This window comes from Lytechinus pictus, unplaced genomic scaffold (genome assembly GCF_037042905.1).
Source record: "Lytechinus pictus isolate F3 Inbred unplaced genomic scaffold, Lp3.0 scaffold_19, whole genome shotgun sequence".
NCBI classification, from domain to species: Eukaryota; Metazoa; Echinodermata; class Echinoidea; order Temnopleuroida; family Toxopneustidae; genus Lytechinus; species Lytechinus pictus.
Genome location: NW_026974140.1, coordinates 17,515,441 through 17,543,382, shown reverse-complemented (window position 1 = coordinate 17,543,382; position 27,942 = coordinate 17,515,441). Strand labels below are relative to the sequence as shown.

The 27,942-nt window shown below is 33.7% G+C and overlaps 1 protein-coding gene across 1 annotated transcript; it reads right to left on the bottom strand.

The window, feature by feature from the left end:
- Window positions 1–117: 117 nt before the first annotated feature.
- Window positions 118–27,717, bottom strand: LOC129260777 (sodium/glucose cotransporter 4-like). Its single transcript, XM_054898745.2, has 14 exons — window positions 27,366–27,717; window positions 23,033–23,104; window positions 21,740–21,844; window positions 19,258–19,317; window positions 15,431–15,535; window positions 14,501–14,687; window positions 12,561–12,772; window positions 10,413–10,548; window positions 9,381–9,488; window positions 8,661–8,811; window positions 5,795–5,963; window positions 5,058–5,273; window positions 4,252–4,378; window positions 118–3,741 (listed from the first exon to the last, which is right to left on the bottom strand). The coding sequence occupies exons 1-14, from the start codon at window positions 27,450–27,452 to the stop codon at window positions 3,524–3,526; spliced, it is 1,953 nt and encodes a 650-aa protein (XP_054754720.2). The 5' UTR covers window positions 27,453–27,717; the 3' UTR covers window positions 118–3,523.
- Between the last annotated feature and the right edge of the window lie 225 nt (window positions 27,718–27,942).

Here is a 27,942-nt window from a genome sequence, read left to right as displayed (position 1 = left end):
GATAAATAGATTGAGAACATTCCAAATAGTGAACTATTAATTGCGGTATTGCTGTATGCATGGCTTGTATCATTCTAAGTGCTGTATAAACATGACAACAACAAAATCTTTTTTTTTTAATTCTTGCATCTATTTTATTCAACAAACTATGAATATCATTTTCAATACCACAAACATGACATCGTTACACATCGTTATCTGGAGGTCATTTCATAAAAGGTGACTACTGACAAGTTGTCCGATAGCTACGCAGGGGTAGAGCCAAGGTATTTTGATACATGAGCAGGACGACCTGGTGGTGATGTCATATTTTTTATATTGAATTTAACGGCTATTATGTCGTTATACTTTTCACTTCTACCCTCTTCTTTCTTCGATTTTCTGTATCATCTATTCTCTCTCTCATTATTTTTTCACTACTTAAAAATCATAAGGGCGATCCCCCGTCCCCCCCCCCCCCCTTGTCAATTAAGGGAGCATTAATTCATGAAAGGACTTGGACGTTTTATCCGACTGTTACCGTATAGAAACACTGCTTCTCAGCCAATCAAATTCGAGGAAATTTTCCAGATCTGACAACTTGTCAGACCAGAATGTTGATGAAATGCTCCCCATACCATGTACGGTTGTCAGGTCTGGGACCCGTTTGCAGAAAGAGTTTAGATCAAACGTTACTCTAAAAATCAAACGCAAATTTATTTTCAACCAATGAAACTCGCGTATATATGAACTTGCGCTTGATTTTTTTAGTTGAGTTGAAACTCAACGGGCCTCAGGAAACATGTCAGACGACAGGTGTTTATAAAACACACACGGTATGAATATTGTGACAAATACATTCGACAATTGCAAGACTTCTTTCTAAAAGAAATTAAAATGAAATACAGACTCTTGCAACCTAATCTAATATACGTCTTAACAATTCTCAAATATGATACAACAGATAATTTTATCCAAAATATAATTGACAAATTTATTACATGGCTAGAGACTTTTTTCAACTCTAAAAACAAGGTAATTCAATCTTTAAACAGCTTTGAATATATACACAAATGACATAATTTTGATTTAAACCCTGTATTTTGAGACATAAAATCAGTAAACTTATCTCAAGAAATATAATCACAATCAATATGATTTGTGTTTGGGTGTGTACTCTAAATCTAACATAACTATACAAATAATATTAGATCAATATTCAAAAAATATGTTGAGAATTATTTTTTGTCCTGCAGAAAGAAATTACAGGATCAAACCTAGATTCTGAAATGGCCCCAAATTATATTTCAAATGAAATACAAATAGGGAAAATTCCAACGGGACACAATATTCATATGTTGCAAACTTTTTTACCACCACTGAAAAAAAACACAGATTCTTAATTTCAAGTGAGCAAGCGACAACCAAATTTGTAAATAGACGAATACTTTTTTTCATTCATGACGCATGTTTTTCTTACGGAATGTGCAAATCATGTAGTTAATCAATGGTTGATAGATGATTTAGTATACATGTATCTGGTAATCATTGTCGCCAAAAAAATTAAAATAGCATTGATAAAAGCAAACAAATCTTATACACAATCAACCAAAAGTCAACCAATTCGCAATTTTGTAACCATTTACCATGTTTACTGTGTGATATCCTAAGCAAAAAGCAGTTTTGTAATTCGTTGATGTTTTGTGAAAAGCAATAAACATTGATAAAAAGAGAAGAAAAGAGGATGACACTATGGTGTAAATTGTCTGTTCTTGCTACCAATTTATAAGCTCCATCTTTGAAATATATTGTCATGATTATTTCATATGGAAATATAAAAGACCACATCGGGTTTTGCTTCTTATTTTCACTATTTAATAATTTTCTCTCTTCACTTAGTATCTGCCCTTACATTTATCTAAAAAGAAAAAATAACATTTAAGGAACTACAACAAATTCACGCAAATGCACAAGTGCAAATGTTTAAACAATCGCTTCCTTTTTTCTCCGCGATACTTATATTTGAATTCATGGCTATAATACACTCCACATGAGCTCAGTCATGAAGCCAAATATTAACTCAGCCTTGACAAAAAAAGCGTTCGAGGAATTATGCCGAATGTAGAGAATATGAAACCATGACAACATTTGATTTATTATCAAACAGCTCCATTTTGACACATACACCTATATTATTTGTCATGAGGTCTTGAGTTGAATTCGCATAAAAAGTCAAAGATGTTGAATATGGTCTAATTTTTCGTGTCATTGGACAGAAAAGAAATTGAATTCTAATTTTAGAAATACGCAATCAATCACTAACTGCAAGCTTTATATTAAGGACGTTCAACAGTTAAAGTGAAATCCATGTCATTTTCACCAAACTTTGCACATAGATACTTTAGAACCTTAATATTCGAAATATGCAAAAATTAACATAGGTCCATGTGCTTGATTTTTTGCTATAGAGCTTCAAAGTTCACCCAAATTGATGTTCTTAAGAATTGCGCATTTAAAAGAATTTAGCATTTTTAGACCGCCCAAGATTACTACAATGAGTTTAAACCTCTATTACTCAGTCAAAATACATGAAAAAGTCATCAAATTTTGCAAGAGAGTTAATAATTGTATCGTTAGAATGGAGAATCTATTTATAGTGCTATTTGTTTGCAATTGTAAGTTTAACAGCACTGTCAGTTCTTAAGAATGGCGTAAAAGATAACAAAATCCCAATCTAAAAAATGTAAACTTTCAGTAACAAACTACAAACGTACAATAAATGCTGCACTTTATTCAAAATCCATGTCATTTTCACCAAAATTTGCAGAGTTGTAGAGGAAAGTATACCTAAGAGGTACAAACATTAAAACATGGGGGTTCATGTGCTTGTTTTTAAACTATCAGCACTTTTATTAGAGCAAATGTGCTTTTTAAAACACCAAAATTGCGTCGAATGCTTTGTATCTATGTGAAGAAAAAATCAAAACCACTCTACCATTTTATTTAAACTCGGGGTAATATTCGTGATTCTTGGTAGTACTGCAGAGTAAAGTATTTTGAAATTGTAGAGAATTTTTTTTTAATGGTCCATGAAATAATTCCCTTATTTAGCTTCATGAAATAACGCATCGGATCTGCAGTTAAAGTGCAAAAGATGAGAAAAATCAGCTCATACCCGCAGCTAATTAATCACCTGTTCATCCCTTGTGACGTCAGCGCGCAGAGTGTAAACTATGCGCAGATCATAATGCGCACAAACATAACTGTGGAACGTCCTTAAGCGCATGTTATGATATGATATCGGATATCGCGCTTGCATAAAGAAAACAACGTTGCAGAACTAGAACTACATAAAAACGATTTTTAATTTGTTGCATATTTGAACACGGTACTGGGTTGAAAGAGACAAGAAACAAAACAAAAAAGAAATTATTTTGAAAAGAGGGGAACAGAAGGACGAACAATGCAAGAGAATAAGAAATTACATTATGAAGAAAGTGTGGAAAATCGTGAGATTAAGAACATTAATGATTTCTTGAGTGAATTAGGCAAAGAATGCGGTAACGAAGACACCAAAAGCCATACAGACGATCATCGCAACCATAGCAACACGTGACCAGAACGGGTCTTCATCTAATGACGTCAGTTTTCTTTTCTCTTCTTGCTTCTCTTCTTCAGTAAGCTCTGGAGCTGGAGGAGCGTCTGTAATACCACACAGTAGATTCCATGTTCGACGACCAAATGAGGGATTTTCATCACGCCCTTAAAGTGGAAACAAAATGAAATGATATGAAAATTTAATCATTATGGATTTTTAGATGTGCCAAACAATCACCAATCATTCAATTATAGGAGACTTATTCACAGAGTTATTCAACAACCATAGCTGCAGACTATTGTCAAAAAATGTTTGTTATCAACTTTTGCTAAGTTGTTAGCTCTATAATGGAGCTAGCAGATTCCTCAACATGTAATTCTATGGTCACAAATACCTTTACGAATGATTTTTTAATACCTGGCAATAGATGGTATGAAATCGTTCGTACGGTGTTGGTAAAGTTATTTGAGACCATATCATAAGTTGAAGATAGAACATAAGGTAACATGCTAAAATCATTACATGTGGACAATTATATTACGAAAGAACGGCAGAAGTATATAAACTTATATTAGCTTTCCCTTCTATATTATATCCCTGATTCATTGTGAAAAAATGTCCAAAAAATCTGAAGAAAGAAAAGTTGATTTTATCATTCAATAAATAACACTTACCCTTATAATTTTCAATTTCTCTTTGTTTTTTAATCTTCTGTCGTTCTTCATTTTTCAGCTCCTCTTCCTCTGACATTGGCTCTCTCGGTGCTTTGCTGTTTCGCGTCCAGTAAGTCAGACCTATCAACTAAAAAAAATAAAAGAAAAGAATTTGTCAAAGTACAATGATACTTCCTGTAGCTCTAGAATTCCCATTTCCCTGATCAAACAAAATTATCAGTCAAAAAATGAAGCGTACAGAAATCCGGGTTCGATCCCCGGTCACGGTATTTATGCGCGCATCTGCAATTATATTTTATCATACAATGAAATAAATGAAAATGGGATCGGCATTACTGGTTACAATGTTCGTAAACAGTCTTTTTATTTGCATCTTAGAAATCAAACAAAAAAGGCAGGCGTTTTGGATAAGATAGATAATTGAATTTCAACAAATTAAGCGTTTAGCTGATTTCTGATATAATTTCCACTGTTACTTTATAATTCACCTTTCTGTTTCCCAGTAACTATCTATGCTGGGTTTTTTTATCATTAAAAAGAAAGAAAGAAATATATCTCCGAGTATTCGAGAATGTCTTATGCCATAAAATGTACTCACGAAGTGCTTAATCCGTCATGATTTAATATTTTAAGAACAAAATTCATTCAGAGAATTGCTTTACATTTATTTTGTTTTGAATATACGTAGGTTTTTGCATACTCTTTGATAATCTCTGGCTTTAACCGATATTTCTCGTCAAACTGACTACTGTTACACGCTTAGTTCACCGTTTGTATACATAAATTAAGATATGAAGAAACAATACCTTGGCTGGAGCGATAGCAGGAGTAAGTAGACTAACAACCACCACAGCTAGAACTGTGGCGCCATACAGAAAACAAGCAAAGTGTAGAAAATGAAAGTTTTTTATCATCGCTGGTCTAGTATCCTCGTTACCGCATCCTGGTGCTGAGTAGATGTAGTCCAGGACCATACGAGTTAGACCAGTAGCCTCACCAAATACAAGACCCCAGAATGCACCCTGCAAGAAACAATGGAACCGATCCACTCGTTCATTATGGGTATAAACAATTTTGTTAAAAAATTGAAACAAAGCATCATGAAAAACATCATGTTGCTCATGGGACCATAGCAGCTAAGTGTATAGTGTAAACTAAAGTGACGAAAACCCATTATTAAAGCAGCGAAGAAATCTATCTCAAAATAACTGAAAATAAATAGTTTTTCAAATTTCAATTTTATTTTCATTTTGACGATATTATCAAAGCATATTATCATACCGTAAACAAGAAGACTTGCGAGAAGTATACTAAATGTGATCTTTCAATCCTTTTTAATAGTAAAGAGGACGATGATCTGAGTGAAACAATTAATAAGAAGGAATAGGGGATTACTGAGTACTTGACCAAAATGGACAATGACAGTAAGATTGGAGATTGAATATTAAATATGAGGATTGATTCCATAAATATTTTTTGTTACCAAATATACAGTTATCATCCAAACATTATGTGACTTCTTCAAACGTTTAAAGCAACGGACCTGTTCATTGGTACGACTCCAGAACATTCCAACTGAATAGATGGCGAAGATTGGTGGAGATAGGTATGACGTCATTGATTGAATATAGACGAATAATTCACCAGAACCGAATGCTTCGATGAGAGGTAGCCATAATACACTCACAGCAGCAAGAACAAGAGTACATAACCTTACAATAAAGTGAAATGAAATAGATATGTGTGTAAAATATTATGAATTATGCACTGAAAATTAACGTAACAACAACATGGGTGTCTTCGAAAATATATATTTCATTCATCTATAGGGTGAATTAAGCTGCTGATGAAAATTATATTAACATTCTAAGATAGTATTGAGAGGTTCAACTTTTAATTAAACGAATTTACCTCGAAATTTATCTTCAACCAACATAGATAAACTTTCATTACATATTTGCAACAGGATATATTCTTCCGTTACTCCTTTTAACCGCGTTCTTTTCTTGTTTGTTTAAAGCGGTTATTGAAAAAAAAAAAACAATGCAGAGAAAATGGAGGTTAGAAACTTTCCTCCTCATTTTTTTTTTCTGTCACACTACTCATCAAATATTTTCTTCTTTCGTTTTTTTTTACAATTCATATTCTTTGTTTTTCCGTTATTTTGGTATCTTTCTTTATAGTTTGGTTCATAATTTTATAACGGTTTTAAAATTGACTCTTCCCTTCATGCAAATTCATTTAATTCATTTTTCACAAATATCGGACCCGAACTTTCAAGCAAAATTAATAGCCCTAATGCGCGTTTTACCGACTATCTCCCCGAACCTAATCCACACTCTATATTTTTAACCCTACGGACCCAACTGAAATTATCAATATTACACGGTCTCTTAACAGTTCAAAATCGCATGGACATAATAGAATTAGTATGTCTCTATTAAAAGAAATAATTCACCCACTTGCTAATCCTCTTAGTAACATTTTTAATAAATCATTATCAAAAGGAGTTTTTCCTGACTTATTCAAAATCGCCAAAGTCAATCCAATTTTCAAAAAAGACAATCCTCATGAAATTAATAATTATCGCCCCATTTCTCTTCTCCCAACTATATCAAAAATCTTAGAAAAAATAGTATATAACAGACTTTATAAATTCATCAGCAAACACAATCTGCTAAATTCTAATCAATATGGCTTTAGGAAAAATTACTCAACAAACTTGGCTTTAATCCAAATCTATGATAAAATTGCAAACGCCATTGCTAACAAAGAACATGTCATTGGCATATTTTGTGACCTTAGTAAGGCATTTGATACACTTAATCACGACATTCTACTCTCAAAACTGAATTATTATGGCGTACGAGGTCAATCCCTCCTTTGGTTTAAAGATTACTTAAGAAATCGAAAACCATACGTCGCATTTAATGGTTATGACTCTGACTCACTTTTAGTTCGTTGTGGTGTCCCTCAAGGCTCCATATTAGGCCCACTATTATTTTTACTATATATCAATGACATTAATAATACATCATCCATTTTATCTTTTGTACTATTCGCTGACGACACAAATATTTTTTTTTTCTCATACAAATCCCACTTCCTTATACAATATTTTAAATCATGAAATAAACAAAGTATCACAGTGGTTCAACGCTAACAAATTATCTTTGAACACACAAAAAACTTATTACATATATTTTAAACATCACTCTCATATTTCTAACACTCAATTTCACCTACAGATTGACGGCAAGTCATTAGAACGGAAAACTCACTCTAAATTTTTAGGGGTTATCATAGATGAAGCTTTATCTTGGAATGAGCATCTGCACCATATTACAATGTGTATTTCGAGAAGCATTGGAATTATTTTTAAGTTAACATTTATTTTGCCTCTTAAAACTTTATTCCTATTGTACAATTCCTTAGTACTCCCCTATATTACTTATTGTAACGTTGTTTGGGCTAATTGTGGCTCAACAAAGCTGACTTCTATTTTCAAATTACAAAAGAGAGTTATTCGCATTTGTACAGGATCTCATTACTTGGCTCACACTGATCCATTATTTTTCAAACAGAAAACACTGAAAGTTTCCGACTTGTATACTCTTCAAGTAGCTATCATTAGGTTTAAGTATATTAATAACCTACTCCCTTCGTCTTTTGATGATATGTTTAAGTTCAATAGTTCTGTCCATACCTACCCAACTCGTACATCTGGAAACTTTCATCTCACAAACCCCAGACTGTTAATTACCTCTAAATCAATTCGACATCATGGTCCAGACGTTTGGAATAATCTTGCAGAAAATATTAAATCTTGTTCCACTTTATACTCTTTAAAATCAACTGTTAAAAGAAATATTATTCGATCTTATTCATCCCTACCTTCAAATTAATCCTCATTTACCACTATAAATTAAAAAAAATATATAAATTCTACAGCTATCTTCTGCACCCACACCTGCACCTGCATTGCACCCACTTGTTCAGTAATTATACCAATCATAGTCACGAACCCTTTTTATGAGGCCGCCATCAATTACAAGCTTAACCGCTCACGATGGCGGTCTCCTGCGTTCATTAAATTTTGTTAATGTTCCTTTTTTATTACCAAAATGTGAAGTATATGCCCACACCATTTTTTCCCTTCAAATTATGTATTATGTTTATATTGTATGCATTATGAATTATTTTGTATATTACAAACAATGTAAATATTTGTGATAATGTATTGTGAACGCAGAAATAAAAATAAAACAAACAAACAAATAATTATGTAGGGCATAACCAACAATGTATTGTTTTGTTTTAAATGTCAAGTAAACCCTACTCAAATCTATTTGATTTTTTTTGGGTAAACAAATACCTTCTCAAATTAAACTCAAAGCAAATTGACTTACCTTCCGACGATGAGAAGCTCAAGCTCAGTAGAGTATGGTCGGATTTTATTCCAGATATCAATAGTAAAGAGTGTACTAAGACTGTTAAATACAGAGGTCAATGAACTCATCAGAGCGGCTAACATGGCAGCCAACATCAAACCCCTCAGACCTGTTGGTATTTAAACAAATAAATATATCTTGTTATACAAGGCAATAAAACATTCACATAAATGAAAAATGACGCGAGATGATTTTGCTTGGTTTAGATATGCATTATGTTTGTTTGTATGTTTCTTTTCTTTCGTAAAAAATCCATTATTTTACGAAATCGTAAATCTTTCGTGGTTTCCTCTCAAGGTCAAGTAAAGACAATTTGAAACAAATTGGTTAAAACAGTCGCAATCCAGACATACGATGATATGAATTGAATTTTACAGTATATTTATTTGTCTTTAAACTCATTACTCTTAGTAGATAATATATGTCTTGAAATGAGTCAAATTTATGGGGTGTAGGCCATAATCACACAGACTGGAAAGGATTTGAATGAGGCACACATACTATTGAGTGATGTTTCAAATTTTCAATATACGTTTTTTAATGCGTAAAAGTGGATGTACTTTCAAATTATTTGGTGATCTTTAAAGCGATGTCCTGTTGTTACCTCTGTGTTTATGAATTGGTGCAAAAGTCTTTGAAATGTACCTCCAAGCGTCGTTTGAAAGAGTGACTACTTACCTACAGGCATCCATCTCAGAACAAGAAGAGGATAAGCAATGTTTGAACATCCGTTTGGGTTGTCACATATCTCCATACATTTATCTGAATCCTGACATGCTACTTCATCTGTAAATATTACAAAATAAGTTGTTGGTGAAGTATTTTCAAATATAAACATGGATCATTCTATGAATGTTAAGACTTCAAATGTCATCGTGCATTCTTTAATTAGCGATAAAAAGGTTATTTCATATCCTGCATACTGTACAAATGTGATATCTATATAATTTTATTACAAATGTCATGCCCTTGGTATGCGGGGAAAAGGCTAGTCGTATTACAGTATTTTAGATACTATGGCGTAAGTGTGTTTATGAATATTAGAATTGATTACAAACTGAGATTAAATCTATAACATCAAGGTACATCTTTTATTCTTAATTTTGTCAGTTTGACCAAGTGGAAATAACCGTTTTAACAGACAACTATTTGTACCTGTACATAAAACTGACCATGGCCAATGAAGCCAGTGTTCATAAAGTTGTTTGTATGTTACGAACGACTTTACAAACGACTGGGGATCATTTCTTGTGGGCGTGTCGTAATCTAGTGGTTCTGACTATCGTCTTTCAGATAAGGGTCGTGGGTTCGAAACTTAGCCATGGCGTGTTTTCCGTCAGCAAGAAATTTATCCACACTGTGTTGCAATCGACCCAGGTGAGGTGAATGAGTACCCGGTAGGATTAATTCCTTGCGTGCACTGAGTGCTGATGATGATAGCTAGAGCTAAAACAGAGGTAATGATAGCAAGCGCTTTGCATCCTCGGGCAAAAAACGCCATATAAATCCAGCTATTTTTGTTATTATTATCAAATGATAAATACTAGATTTTTGTTGGTGTTGATGTAGTTCTGGAGAAAGGATCACCAGTTGTTTGTAAAGTCCCTCGTAACTTACGAACAACTTTATGAAACACCAACATATTCGTGAAACAATTATTTATGATAAAGTAAACGATGAAATAAACTGAATTCAAATTATTCTTCTCACCTGGCCACATAGCTCTACTGATCATCCCAGGGAAGATCATAAGAATCATTGGTAAAACCTTGAGAGAAGCTGCTAGAATGGATCCAGCTTTAGAGTGTGTTAAATTCCTAGCAGACAATGAACGTTGGACCAACACCTGGATAAAGAGAGAAAATAAAAATGATATATTACATAGGTTATGTAGATTCGAATCAGTGATAGGTCAATACGCCATCACGTGACCATAGCTGCGAGGATCGCATTTGTTTTATATAACTCAAACGAAGATTCTTGCCATCTGATTGGTTGAAAGGTGTTCAATATTTGGTCCATTTTTTACTGCGTGCATTTTGTAATTTTCCATTGCACGGTGACCGTGCATTTTTTATTTTCCCATTGCACGGTACGCGCGCTAGCGCCCCCTCAGTATAATCATGTGTATGTCTACTTATTGTGTATGTGTGTGTGTGTGTGTTCGCGCGCATGAAGATAGCGCAGATCAAACTGACTGTGCGCACTCGACTCAGATCCATGAAGCAATGCGCGTCACAAACATGAAAGCAAAGGGCTGATGAGCTGTCGATACATGGTGTTATCCACCGACTAGCAATTATCAGAGAAAAATTAGTTGCTGGAAATAGGCCAACCTAATCTTTATCTTTTTATTCCTTTTTTTACATTTTTAAAAACTTTGTAACTTATATGAGTTATATAAAACAAATAATGAATGTAAATATTTGTGCAATGGAAAGAATATTTACATTCGATGAAAGATTAAAAGTTCCATTCAACTCGGCTAACGCCTCGTTGAATGGAACTTTACATCTTTCATCTCATGAAAATATTCTTCCCATTGCACGCATACACATTCATTATTTGTATAATATTCTAGGTTTTGACGTCACCTCAGGGAATATACTGCGTTGTATTTTCAATTGCGGCGTTATATTCACTAAGGTGACGTCACTCGCTGCATACAAGTTGCGTAACAAGGTAGTTTATTTGATGTACGCGCTAATGTTAACGCGTCGATTGCATGAAGAACGCGTTTGATGTATTTAAAAAAAAAATCTATTATGACGTAGATGGATCAGAGCTGTAACAAGAATTTCGGGGTTTGAGCCAGATGATGAATGCAATTTCTGATGGCGAATCCACATATACTATATAATATAACAGATATTGCCTGGTCTATCGTTTTAATAAATAACATTTCAACTCCCCTCCGACGCTATATTTTCCCCTCGGGGTAATATTTTCCCTCAGCGCTGCGCGCTTCGGGCAAAATATAATCCCTTGGGAAAAATATAACTCCGTCGGGGAGAGGAAATGTTATATTCAAACTCTAGGTAGGCAATATCTGTATAATATTATTCACAAAGGCAACAATATATTCCCTACATTATAACGATGGTAACAATTGGACATGTGAGACAAAAATTTAAATTAAATCAAACAACGATCTAAGGGAGACATGACGAAAATGTACTAATTATCGATTACATAAGGGAAAAGGCTGTTGGATCTGTTTGACACTGCTTATACCATCGTAATATTTCTGAGGATGATATAGTTCTTTGTTTCATCATTAATAAGTGAGTGTTATTACTAGAGAAGCATTTTTGTGTACGGAGCGCATGGTCTACGTATTTACTTACGCGTGAAAATAATTCGGCATTTTCGTCACCCTTCGTTTGTGCTGTTTGACAACTTGAAGTGGTGGCCTTTTAAAAACTACATCTGAGAGATGGTCTTAGATTATTCTTTATTAATAAGAGAAATGCTTTGTCTAGGAAGATCATGACTTTCATACTCACATTTAGCCATGAAAATAATTCGGCAATTTCGTCACCCTTCCCCTTTGCTGTTTTTCAACAACAGATGGCGATATTCAGCAAGTCAGACATTTCCGAATTGAACATTTCTCGAATGAATATCACCCAAGTCCTTATTATGCACATAAAAGGAATTCAAAGGTCGACTCGTAGCCCTTTTTTATTTGTATATATATTTACAATTCATAAGTATGTCTTTTTCAAAAATGTAACTACGGGGTATAAATGTTAAAATGACTAAATAAATAATTCTGAGCATTTCTGACGTAATATGGACAAAGCACATACTCATCCGTATGCTGCTACTATTAGAGATATCAGATGATGATCATACCTGATTGGTACAAAAGTAATGTATGGATAGAAGAAAGATACCAAAGACAACTCCAGGCCATGGAAGATCACTATCATCAGCTGGACGAAAGATATGCCAGGCAGTCTCTTGGGGTATTCCACATGTTGTATTAGGATTTAACTGAGTATCGTTGGGTATGGCTGTCATATAGGCTAGCCGAAGAGCATCAAATCCGCCAATGCGAATGATAGCTAAGATTCAAGAATCATGATATATTTTATTCATCTTTAACAATCTGCAATGCTGAATGGCAACAGATTTACAATCAAATCACGGAAACTTCTAAAAATACACAATCATAGACAATACAATGTGTTGTTTAAACTAAACCTTTATAAAGTAGGGTGTGTATTTGCTGTTTCGCTATAAAGAAACAGCAAAGGGGAGAAGGGGCATGATTTTGTAATTTATCAAGAGTTCATAAGAAGTTACTCATGATATACCCATGTTTGAAAGTGGCTTCAACTAAATCAAACGATGAAAGTTCAATCTACTGGTATATTAAATCAGTAAGTGGTATATTCTAATACTTTGATACAAATAGTAATGAAACAATTACTATAAACAAAACATATACTGAAATTTTGACCGCGTGTTATCCATATCTGGGTGATTATAAATAATCATAAATAATGTGAAATATAATAACAATTATATTCTATTATTATCATACGCAATTACTTGTACAATGTTATAAAAAAAATATTATTCCAAGTTTCACTATCGGTAAAAGTAGTAATAAATTCAACAAACTCATGTAACACTCTGGATACGTTCTAATATTCTGAGCGATTTATATACTTCACTGAGATATTCAATAGGTTCATTCATTAAAAATGAGTGCATTTGTCTAATAGTTCATTTCGTATAAAAAACATGAAAATAAACATACACATATATCATCAAAACCAAAACTGATAAACACGCCCGGATGCCTTCACACTCGCGCACACCCGTGCCCTCCCCCTCCCCTCACCTCTCACCCAAACAGACCACAAACATAATGTTACGGTAAACAAATAAATTTCATGGTTGGTTTCTGGTTATCGTAGATTAATTATAGATTGAAAGGACGCACAATTCAAATCGATTTTCCTCAAAAGTATGTATATCTAAAAGTTAGTTAGACGTAAAGTAGATTCTAAACCCAGAAGTATCATTTTGATACGAGTGAGACAAGACTGAAAATAAATATTAGAGAATAGAAGGGTTTGAAAGATGGTATTTTTGCTAGATAAAAAGAAAGCGGTTGAAAATAAATCCATGTTGACTGTCAAAACGCCCCTAAAGCCTCCCACGGGGAACTTTGTACCTAATAAAACAAAGTATTGTCAGGATGTTAAGCAACAGAAAATCTAGTGCTTTGTGTTTTCTTCTCTCTCCCCCCCCCCCCCTCTCTCTCTCTCTCTCTCTCTCTCTCTCTCTCTCTTTCTATCATCCCTTTCCATTATTGTTTGGCTCCACTTCAAACAATCGGAATCGTTTCATAATATCATCAAATATGTATGCTTTCATCCTAGCAAGACCTCTCCATACTTGAACTTTCTTATTTGTTTTTCTTCGATAATGCACGACGCTTCTGCTTGAGGATGAGGAATTTTCAAATACTTATCTCATTCTTCTCCCAAACATTTCGAATAATTCATGAAAAATCGACTAATTACAGACCTAAAGATATTCCTCCAAATGAAATATATACATGCGTGTATTTAGGAAACCACGTGACCAATTCTGAATTCGTTTGGGGTTGAAATTGATGAATTTTTAACAGATTTGTTTTGTTCGCTTACTTAATCGTTTTAGAATAAAAGCCTCTTATATGGATACGAATCAAATTTATGTCAACCGGATGACGCAAAGAGAAAAATGAAACTATAATAATGATAACTAATAAAAAAGAGTTAAAGATAATAACCCACCTATGATAAATAGAATCATTCCACCTGTGACCATAATGACCGATTGTAAAGCATCAGTATAGATAACAGCGGTCAAACCTCCAGCTACAGTATATACACCAGTCATAGCAAGAATCAATACGACACATAGATAAAGATTCCATCCTAAAGATTGTTGAATGATCACTGTACCAGCGTACATTTCAGCCTTGATAAAAAAAGAGAAAATAATCAGCAACAAATATGATTTATTCATTTTCAGCCACGTTTCATTTCTTTCAATGGCGTGGTTGAAACTAAAATCTACACACTTCATTATTAGTGAACATTAGTAATGGAAACGCAATTTGATTCGTCTAACATTTAACAATATTGATGACAGTATTTCATTTTATTTTTTTGTACGTACAAATGGCACATAATTCACAATAATAATTATATGACATCTTTCTATCAAGCGGAATTTCTTTGGTTATTTAAATCCTCGTTCACCCCTTGATCTTATGAGATCTGACTGTAATGATAACACACGACCAAAATATCTTAACTTGGTACTTTTAGTATTAAATACACAATTTTCACTCATCGTTAGGATATTAATTACTACTTGTACTTTTTAATATAGATGATAAAAGACAGAGTGCCAAATTCATCAAAAATTTTAGTGCTAATTCGTAGACTTACTAAGTGATTATGACTTTATTTTCACGTTTTGTATATTTAATGACAAGGTAGCTTTTAATAAGAAACTTAACGGAAGAAAAAAAAAACGACAGAAGATAAAAATTAAACCTTATTTGCACGCGTGCTCATCCTTAGGAAATTTAGGACTGTGCATGAACAAACTTTTTTTTTTTTTTTTTTTTTGGGGGGGGTGCTTTTTGTATCCTTCCTTTGTGATCTTTGAACCGTCGTCTTTATTAAAGCTCCTTTTTATACAAGATTTCTTACCGAAAGGTTTGTGAGGACAATAAAAATGATAGAAACAACAGCAAGGAGAAGACGTAACCTTTGACCTCCAAATCGAATCTGAAGATACTCCGGAACTGTAGTTACCTGAAAGAGGCACAAAAATAAATATGTAAAAAAAATAATACAGAATGAAACCAACCGCGTAGCCAGGATTTCATTTTAGAGGGGGTGGTAAATGCACGCGAAGCGTGCCAACACTTACAGAGCGCGCGAAGCGCGCTCCCTAGGGGTGGGTGCAGGGAGGGGGAGTTTCATAAATCGGTGTTTCATAAATTAAAATGAAAAGGAGCCGTCTCTCTTGTCTCTAGTACCTATATCAGCTCCAATTCAGTTGAATATATTGTGATTTTGTACCTTGTTTTCAAAAGTGATTGTGAACGCACAAAAAAGGAATACAATGGCGGAAATTAAAATAATAGTAACCTTGCGCGAAGCGCGGAAGCTAAAGCGTTTTATCAATTTTTTTTTGCAAAGAAGAGGGTCCCGAGAAAAGGTTATTCTCTAAGATATATTGAATACTTCCCTTGGAAAAATCAGATTTGATTACAAACAATTTAGCGAGAGTGCATATCTTTAACTCCCCAAAACAGAGGAGAAGAAGTGTATATGCCGGGAGGAAGATATTCTTCCCCGCGCAGATAAAATGAAACTCTGAAATTCATATATAAATTTAGAGCAAACGTGAAGGAGTTCTCTTTTGAGAAAAAAAAAAGAATAAAAAGAAAAAAACCCACAAAGCTACCCTTCTTCCCTTTCCTCCCTTCGCTTTTCCTTTTCTCCTCTCTTTTTTTCTCCTCTTTTTTTTCTTTTTGGGGACGTTTTTTTTTGGGGGGCGACCGCCCCCATCCTGGCTACGCGCCTGAATGAAACATATACAGGAGGCAAAGACAAAGTAAACAATGCCAGAGAGAGCAGGGGGAGGAGTCTGAGATTTCGATAAAGGGTAAGTAATGTGAGACATGGTTCGCGGAACGTGGGGGCGCTGGATGGGGGCATCATTCAGCAAACGTGTACAAAAACGTGAAAAATACCATCCGATTGTAATTTCATACATGTTTAGCCTCTGAGCACTTTTGGCTCGAAGCCCCCCCCCCCCTCCCCTCTCACACACATTCTTTCAAAATGGTTCCGTGGCCCCTTGTAAGTACAAAGGAGGCGCGATAGCTGCAGTCAGCAGAGCGGGGGTTTCGGATTCCGGTGAGCCGGGTTCAATTCCCAGTTGGTGCGCTAGTGCCCTTTGGTAAGGCATTAATCCTCATTACCGGGTCCCTCAGAGAGGACCTTAAGCTGTCGATCCTCTCGTTGTGTGCTTACAAGCATTAATGCCTTCTTAGCAATCAGGTAAAAAATAACCAACATTTACTATTTAACCGCCAAATTGCTGATAATATATAATCAGAATTTCTCTTACTAACTACCTTGTAACGTCATGTAATAATATTCCACATGAAACTGAGATGTATACTAAGCAAAATCAAAATTTATTTTAGCATTTTTTAATAAAGAACTGTTTACTACCATATGAATCAATATACATGTTTCTATTTGTAATTTGTTTAACCTCCCTTTTCTATGAGGAGCAGTTGGAGGTTCGAAGAACGAGAGCAAGTAATGATGCAGGGTTTGTTCTCGTTCAAGAATCTACTCAATAAATTATCATACTGCAACTTTCGCACACCCTGTCTTGCGAAAATTCTATATAATGTCAACTAAACTTTTGATTACACAAGTGAAAGAGCTGAGTATGCATAACCGTTGTTATCCAAAGAAATGATTGAAAGGCATGCAAACAAAGCGAGAGAAACCTCTCTTAATATTTGATAAATATTGTTACCTGTCTCTGACAAGTATATTTTTCTAGTACAGGTACAAGTGCCTGTTCGTACCAACCCATACACATATCTCATGATCATCACCTTTCACCCATATAAACTCTTTCGTTGTTGTTTTCAAATAAATGATTATTTTACCCCATGACTCGAAATAGATTTAATGTTACAAAATTGAGATGAAGTTATAGCTGAGACGTATTTCGAAGCGGAGCATTATAACCATCCACGACAAAACTCCAAAGTTATGGTTTGTGTCAACTAATGAAGGGATTTGATAATTGCAATAACGTTGATTAAAAAAAAAATGGCTTTTACTATTTTAAATCGTGTTTAATTTAATCAAACCAAAACACACAAAAAAAACTCATCTGAAAACAAATGTTAGTTTTCACGGACTTTCATAGAAGTACGGAGACAGGAAAGCCGACATCAATTGTTTAATTCGCTTGTGCTCCTATCAATCATAAGACGTGCACTTACATGTTATTTCTATTCACTTCATTCCTCTTGTTCTAGTTGCCAAATCAGCATTCATAACATTTGCTCTATAATTAAATTCCTTCTTTAATCTCTTACATTTTGTTCAACTATCAAAGACTGTTAATATCAAATGTTATTTAATTAGTTGCCAGTTTGCTACTAAACAAAGGTATGAACCACTCCATCGCAAGATTTTGATTTAAAGAGAAAATCCGGACTGAAAATACGATGGCTTGAACGAGCAAAGAAAATCAGACAAACAAAACACTGACAATTGTTATCAGAATCGGAAAAGATATAACAAAATTATGACTTTTTAAAGGTATTGCTTTGTTCCTGTAAAACAATTCTCTGTATGTCTGCATGATGTTGTCACATCCCAGGTTATTCTTTTTTGTTTTACAGTAACTTTTATGAAGTTATACGTATTTCAAATTTTGCCCTCCAAAAAAAGAGTAATAATGGAGTGATTACTGATTACATGTGTACGATAATTTTTTCATAAGGGAGACTTACCATGCACATATGTTCAAAAGTATTGAATAATTATGATTTCATGTAATAACAAAATAAAAGGGAAAGTGGGAACATGACATCATCAGCCCAAATCTGATGAATATCCATCACGTAATAATTGTTTTCACAAAATGTTGCTTAACTTTAAAAATAACTTCGTTATTTCTGATCAGATATTGATGAAATTTTTAGGGTATTGCTCGTGCTCGTTCATATCGTTGAACATTATTCTATTTATGTAGATATGATTATTTCAAGCCTAGAGTACTCATTAAAGATAGGGATTTTAATCACGTAGTGTGATGTTTTACTGAGGTTGGATGTGGGTAAATAATTTACACACTATTCTAGGCCTTATAACCACCATAGATTGACATTGACCATATGCATGATATGACAAACGATGTCCCTTCATCTATGTTGACCTATACAACACCTTAAAGTGATCATTTCACTTTGTTCTGATTTAAAAAATTCTCCTTTTGGTTCCTGTTTCAGGGTTTTTGAGGACAAATACAGGCACTCATACGCACGTTTCAACTCAGTTTGAGAATTTTTTTAATCAGCTGCTCACAAAGTTAAACGATCCCTTTAAGATTGACCTGATTAATGAATGGATTAGAACAGGTGTATACTGTTCGACATACTGTTCATTCCTTGCACAACACACACGCACACACCCCACACCATCATGTAGGCCTATATTACTTGAACATAATTATGTTCATCGTAAATAACAAAGGGAGCAAATGCAACCAATTAACCAATCAATCTAAATACATTGAATAAAAATATATATTTTGTAATCATTAGTCATGTTCTTCGTTGTAAAAAACGAGCAACCTGGACTTATTTTAATTGGATGTTACTTTCCTTTGTTTGATATTGAATAAAGGTCTATTAATACTACATACTGCAAGAACACTCAGGTTTGATATATATATGTGAAATTATATGTTTCTGAAATTAGATACTTACCCCTGATGATATGTAGATCGGAGTGAAGATGAAACCCAATATAAGAAGAGAAAACAGACCCTATGAAGAAATAAATTAGTATTAAAAAAATCAGAATCGTGATTTTCGATTTTCTTATTATTCTTATCATTTGTAATAAAATCATTCACGTCATGTAGGACTAAGATGTAATACCCCTTGTCTGCGCAGTGCCTTTGTAATCTTCAAATCGATTTTTGTGATATGTACTGGTAAATTCAATTCAATTCAATTCAATTCAATTCAATGTTTTATTCAAAAACTAGAAAATAATGGGTCAAAATGCATCTTTTGTGCCTTGAAAATAGATGATTTAGAACGAGATCAATTATAAGAGAAATACAACGGGAAGATTTAACAATTTCAGGTCTTTTCGTAGTTTAGTGTTCTGGGATGAATCGCTCCCACTCTCCGACTTTGGCCCAGCGTTCACTGTGCAACCAATATTAATTATAAAACCCTATTTAAAATCCCTTGATTCATTCTCTAATGTGATCATAGAGTTATATAAACCTATTTAACTCCATGCAAAATTATATTTGGAACTTAAGAATCTTATCCATCATGGTGAAAATGCAAGCTAATCCGATTTAAAGTCCACCTCTATATTATACTCATAAGGGCATTCCATACCGTTTTAGACATCAAGTAAATGCTAAGAGGTGTCATTTCGCCCATTTCTAATCTTTTAAGAATTACATCCACCCCCAGAAAAGTGTAATAATACTATTATCCTCAGAAAGATGGGTAAAGGGGTAAAGTTGTTTACTAGTATCTTATTTCCTATATCCATTAGAGCTTTTGAAAATATTGAACTCTCTTTAAAGTAGGGTGTATTGTCCCAAGCGTATATTAACTTAAAGGATGTGAATAATTTCTGCTCGTGTGATTAGATTTTAAACAGGGTTTATATCTTAATATAATCTTATATCACTATATTAGAGGCAACATGTCAGGGATCCCAACGTAAACGGTATCCTGTATATCACGCAACAAACGAAATGTTGAATGAATATACCAATTTTATCAGAACCCGCTAACATTATATAAGGTACCAAGCGTATGATAAAATCATGTTCGAAAAGTTACAATCACATCTGAATTATGATTTCTTGATTTCATTCCCTCACTTTTGCAGCACTATACCTTATTAACAATTGGAGCGCCTCTGATAGTCTCACCTGCATTACACGATTCAATATAGCAGCAGTGCTGACTTTGAAAACTACTATAAAATATTTATTCACAAAAAACACCATTCATATCATGATACAATACTACATCCATAGACCCTAAATAACATTTGACCTTGATCATGTGACATAAGACTTGTCAGTGACACTTGATTACCCCTATGTCCACAATTCATAAATTATATCCATAAACTTTGACAGTTATAACAGCAATTTAATAATCACCTCCAACATGGCCAAAGTTAATTGACCTTAATGACCTTTGACCTTGATCATGTGACCTGAAACTCACACAGGATGTTTAGTGATACTTGATCACTCTTATGTCTAAGTTTCATGAACTAAACCCATACAATTTCAGAGTTATGATGGTAATTCAACAAATACCCCCAACATGGTTTAATGAACTAGGTACAGTTATTCAAAAACTTAACCTTAGGTTAAGATTTCGATATTGACTCCCCCAACATGGTCTAAGTTCATTGACCCTAAATGACATTTGAGCTTCATCATGTGACCTGAATCTCAGGCAGGATGTTTAGTAATACTTGATTAACCATATGTCCAAGTTTCATGAACTAGGTTCTTATACTTTCTAAGTTATGCTGTCATTTCAAAAACTTAACCCTTCGGTTAAGATTTGATGTTGACGCCACCGCTGCCATCGTCGGAAAAGCGGCGCCGATAGTCTCACTCTGCTATGCAGGTGAGACAAAAACCAGATACCATCTATACATCATGTCTTGCCATTTATCATTATCATTGTCATGACTATATCACCATAACTGTATAGACTCCGGACTACTCAGAATCCGGACCAAGTGCAGATAAAATGTGTTTGATTGCGACTCTTCCTGAAATTGGCCACACTGTAAAAAATATTTGGTAGAATTTTTACCACCACGAGGGCAATTACATGTATGTGTCCAACCAATTTGGGGCAGCATTTTACTCAATACGGGAAGCATAGTGTCCAGTAAGGTTAAAAAATAAGCAGCTGTTACTTTAGAATGGGCAAAACTTTTCATCACACTGGATAAATAAAAATGCCCAAAAGAAATACTCAATGTTGGTTGGACACATAATTACCCTCATGGAGCACTTATACCCAATATTTTTTAGAGTGCACTGATCACGAAAGACTTCTCTTTTTTCTGAAACTCTTCTGTAATTTGAGTCAATTTTAATGATTAAATTTGAATTATTTTGTAATCCTTTTTCATAAATATAGGTAGAAATAAAGTTTGTATACAATATTTCTATATACTTACGTGGAATTCGTAAGAAACTACGGCATAACCCGACACGGCAGCGGTTCCCCCAAGACCAATAAACGATCCACTACCGATGTTACTCACATACAGAGATAGGCCCACCTATAGGATGAGCAAATCATTTTTAAAGCCAGATTTAAATTGATGCATATTTTAAACACAAAAAGCATACAATAAGTTTGAATATGAGCATGCCATAAACATTATACATTAATACTTGGATTGTCGTGTAGTGGAGACAGCTTGCAGACAAACATGTTTGGGATTGAGTTTTCTAAATGAAGCAACATTTTGGAAAAATATAAAAGCGAGCAAAATATAAGGTCAAGCCACTTTGACTGATTAACCTAGACATAAAATGTTTCCTATATAGGTAAATGGTTATATACCAGCTTGGCGTTTACCAGCAAAACGCCGCGCTGTCCTGTCGAGTTCCTATATACATGATATACGGGAGTTACCATAAACAGAGCAGAAACAGACATCCGATATACAGTTATATATTTTTATACATAAGAATGAAGAGTTATGAAATATATTAACTTCAATTGTTTCATAAATATATTTTATGCAACCATTCACCGTTTTTCCAATCACAAGGTGTGATAAACTAATCATATCTCATTCAATCATCACAGATTCAAGAGCTAATTTCCTCAAGTAATTGGTTTTTCTGGATACTAAATCTGAGATAAAGCCTCAGGTTATGCTTTAGTGCATAACAATCACCTACTCGGTCCATCTTGTTTGATAAATGATCTGTATAAAGCAAATAAAACTGCATATTAGATTTCTAACAGAAAAGTTCAATAGAATCAGTGTCTTCGAGGAATATCTATATATAGGATAGTGGTTGTACAAACAAAAAATGATTACGGTGAGACGACAAAGACAATACATTTTTTACCACTGTTAATTGATATTACATAACAAATTAAGAAAATATTATATTGTTCAACAGTTTCAATCAATAAGGATTGGGCAAAAAAAGGATAATTTTTGGTCAAAATATTGACCATCTATTTTCATCAATATCCGATCAATCGTTTGGTAAACATTTTGACAAAAATATTGAATGGTGCTTTAATTAACAATTGGTCAAAGCTTAGACCAATAATTGATCACAGTTTTATCGAATATTATTTTTAAATTCCAATACATAATGATAATAATAATAAAAACATTCATTTTTTATAGGTATTGGTTTAATTGCGATTCTTTCATAGCTCGTTTAAAGGAATAAACTGATTTTAACTATACAATAAATGCAAAAATGACGTACTAACTTACCAGCCACCATGCCATATCTCGACCTGCTAAGAAGTAACCACTGGTTGTACTCCGGTTTGACTTCCATGCCGACTATAAATACAAGAAAACAATGACAGGATCATAATCAGGGATGATAAAAGATATTGATATACACAGATGTTTCACAAAACTGATCGTATTTTTATACCTGACTTTACGACCACTCATAATTATGAAGTGTCAAAAGCATATGTATGAAAGTTATGAATAACACACAGTAATCAATATTGAGATTAAAAGTATGTAATCTTACCTTAAAAGATTTTTTAGTTGTAAAGTGTCAATCAATATCTGCGTATTTTAACTGTAGCTAATGCGACTGAGACACGTATTTGGCTAATGACATATCGCAGTCGTAACTAACTATCGTTATATTGTGAATAATTTTTACAAACAATAGGCCCCTATTATGGAACAGCAGCTGGTTTCTACCCCTCCCCCTCATTCGTCATAAAATTAAGCCTGTTATACCAATATATCATTTCATGCTGACATCAAACCAAATAAAATTATGTGAAAATGTTCGAAATTAACTTTTACACTGATCGTTTAGAATGGTTTACTTGTGTTTCTAAATTGAAAGTTGAATCTGATTTGTGCTAGTTTATTTTAGCTGTTGTTTATGTCCTTGCTAAGTTGTTTTGAGTAATGAGATAGAGAGGACTGTGAAATTGATTATAGAACTTTTTCGCAATGCCAAGAGCTTTTTACACGATCCATTACTACATCTATACGCTCAAAGCAATTTAGATTTAGAATAGTTGAGATCATTATGGAGCCAAATCATCCATCATCCTAATACCCCCCCATCATTCCCAGCTCTATCCTCATCTATGAATTAAACGGAGTCTGTGGCATAAAATACATACTGATAAAATTGTATATAGCTATACATCTATATTATTAATTCCATAATTATTAATTTATTTTTGTTTTGGTCGTTATGAATGCTTATTTGAGCCATGTTTTAGTTAAACGAGTTACTATACGATATTATTTAAGGGACTCTGCATGCACTTCAAACAATTTTTGTTTTTGCTTATTCAAGTTCCTACTATGTATAATCATTGTCAATTTTTTTTGTTATGCATGGTGAAAATAAAACATACATCATCATCATCACCCTCACCACCACCACCACCACCACCACCATCATCATCATCATCAATGTTATTACTAGAGTATCATATTTAAAGGATTCCAAAATTAGGCCTATGAGAATTGATTAGTTGTTTGTACTGATGTTGATCGCAAACACTGAAATATTTACATTTCAATTTTGATATCAAACTCTGGAAACCCTTGCAAATATTAATAAACATCAATAATAGATTGTAATTGAACTTTTATTCCATATTTCTTGTCAATATGCTGCGAAGACTTTGGTGGTACATGTTTAATTGATTTTGTTTTAATTAGTTTCTTTTCATTTTATTTAATCTTCCGTATCAATTTGGTATTCAAGTTTTTTCCATTGAAAGGGGCCGGGAGAGAAGTATTCTACATTACGAGCATTGTAATCTTCCTTTGCTTGAAAATACTACAGAATGAATGTTTGTAATATGAGACACATTTAATTGTGTTTGTAGAGTCACGAAGAAAAGTGAACTTCGGACGAACTTAAACTTGAGTAAGCACTCGGGTTACCATCTATTTTGGTCGAGAATAAGAGAAATAAAAAGGGATTATTTAAAGTAAGGCGCCGTGGAGACAGCTTGATCCTCTTTGAATAAGAATGAAGAAAAAAAGAAGAATAACGTCAAGATGAATTCAAGGTAACTGTAATATCAGCGACATCAACGCCCATGCACTGCCATGCTATGATCTTAAAGGATTGGTCATCATTATAACAAGTGTGTGGCATTTTGGGAATAATTTTGTGTTCGACTTAACTGTGTTCTCAAGGGCAAAAAATCCTCAAAATCAACTGAATGATTAGTTACAATTTCCAAAATGTTTACTGATTTTTACCAGTTTCGTTAATCATGGGCTATTATTCACAAAAAGGATTGATTATTTGTTTACCACTATTAAGAAAAGAAAAGTACTCGATCACTCTATATAACTATCAAATAGTTAAGTAGTAAAACTTTGCTCCTCCCAATTCAATTTTCAATTGATAAAACTGAACATTGTTTGCACAAATCGGAAAAATAGAGCCCAATCAAGTTTTCAATGGTGTAATTCCAGAAATTATAAATCAATGAAATTTATGCTCATTGAAAGCATAATATGCTATAATGATAATTTTGAATAGCAATTATGGGTGTTTGTCTAGGTCGCATTTAGTACGGTTAAAAACTGTTTTAGGCTACAAAAGCTTGGTGCAAATTGATTACATTAAGGTATGCATATATCTTACGAAGTTTACACAACACATCATCGGGGCAGCGCCACAAGGGAGCAGGGGCTACCACCTTGTAAATTTTAACTATTCTTAAATGAAATAAAAACAAAAGAAAAACAATGAAGGAGAAAGAGAAATTGTGAAATCAGGGGTCTTGGTCGTAGAGCTTTCATAATACCCCAAAACCCTTCATTTGATACAGTGACGTCACTTTAAGGTCGTTTTCCTTTCCCCCAAATTGTAAAAACTTTCATTGATGTCCCGACGATTTCTCTGTCACAGAACATTCCTGGTCATTTTGAATTACGCTCTCGTAGACTACAGTTTGTGAGCAAATGCGATGCTTAAAAGGTTTCTTTCCCTGACTGACAAATTATTTGATTTATTTTGCTCATTTTATCTAAACTTTAAAAAAAAATGGAATCTCTACTTCTTGTCTTCCAAATCGATTCACTCAGTCGTGCGTTTATTCAGAAGTAAAAGTAAGGTGTCATGGAAAAGCCGAATAGTTTCTTTTTCATATTCAGGTAAATTTCAATTGTAATATTAAATGATGTATATAAATCATAATAATATTTTGATAGCACTGCATACAAGTTATTTGATTTTTTCAAACAATTATTTTTTTGTAATGTTTAAAATCTTCTAAATTATTTAACCTTTTCTTTTTAAATTGTTTAATCTTTTCTAAACATCTTGTTGAATCTTTTTAAACATCTTTTTAAACAATAGTTTAAACTTTAAACAATAGTTGTTAGCGGCGTAAACAACATGCTTAAAATTTCAATTGGCGTTTTTGTTGTTGTTTTTTGTACAGGGTTTATCTCGTCCGGTGCTAGTTAATTCGCCATTTAAAGCGCTTTACTTTGTCATTTTAGGCAGAAAACAAAGTAATAAAAACAGGCGAAAATGATAATAAAAAATACGAGGAGACGATGAAACGGAAAGAACATCTGATGGGGAAAGGGGCGTTACCTAAATACATTATAGCGCAACATCATGATCATGATCATATTCCGTTTCAATTTACCCCGAAAGTAATTATCCTGCTTGCATTGTTATTACTGTCATGAAAGAATTGAGATACTTGATTATCTAAAGTAATATTATTAGCGTTTCTGATTTGGTATATATACTTAGCTCTCTTAAGCATAACCATATATTCACAGGGTATTTATGTCTCAGTGTTTCGTTTATAGATCAATTGGTGGAATTTGACACCCGTAAAATGAATCTGATACGGAGCTTTGATTGGCGTTTTATTGTATTGAAGTCCCATAATGATATTACATCACATTCATGTTCGCGTATAAGAAAATGTGCATTATTCCAAAGGAAGGATAACAACTTGTGTTTCGCAAAATGAATATGATAGATTGTCACTTGGGAAAGTGAATTCTGTGGATTTTTTTCGGAATTATAGAATATTTAATTGATTCACTTACTAAATTTTCAATTAATTGAATTTTTTAAATATAAAATTTGTACCTCAGATTCTTATGATGTAAAATGTTCATTCAGACATCATGCCAACTATAAGGTCAAATGTAGACCCTACATTGCGATTTTTCTGTTTAAAAATGTATCTTTTACTTCTTAGGATACATATTCAGCCGCCAATCATTACGGTATATTAATATCATGTTTGCAATATGAATACAACACTTGCAGAATGAATTTCAGAATTTATTTCATTATAGGGCCTTTGTTACTAATTTTTTAATTTCCAAATTTTATACGGAAATAAACAGCTAGTATTGCATTATAAAGATTTTTCTCGAAACTGTCCGATTAATTTGAGAAAAGGCAGGACAAAGCTGAAATATTATTTCAATATAATACTTTTGACAGAGTCAGGTGCGTGAATGCATCTTCTTATTAATGAGCGCCTGTCTCTTTGTAGGATCCTTGCTCCCATCAAAATCCTCTATAAGAATTTAACTTGAAGAAATGCGCTCCACTTACCCAGATCCCGAGAGCGAGTACGATGAGGAAATGGACGACGATCACAGCGTAATCAACCGGGTGTAAAGCATTCTCTACAAGAACCATTTTCCAGCTGAAAAGTTTTTGACTTCCTGCGATGTTCAATCAATCAATCAATATTTCCCTTAAAATCGGTAAAAACTGGATTAATGAAAACGAAATCACACAAACGCACAATTGAATTTTGGATAAGAATCAAGATGAAAATGAAAGAATTTTCTCCCTCTTCATGATATCAAACACATTAAAAGATTTGACTGTGTATGGGCAATACAAGCCAGGCTAGTATGTGTCTAGATGGAGACTACTGTCACGAAAACTATTCTGCACTGACCACTGAGAGCATCATTAAAAACCAACAGACGTAATCATTGGAAACGCCTACTTCACTCCTCCTCTTCTCCCCTCTCTCTTTCTCTCGCTGTCTCTCTCTACCTCTCTTTCTGTCTGTCACTCTCTGAGGGTGTGTTTTCACAAACACGAGAGTTGAGATGTCGAGAAGGGTGACGAATGCCCCGGGACGAATGCATATCGAGATGTTCACCAAACTAAACCG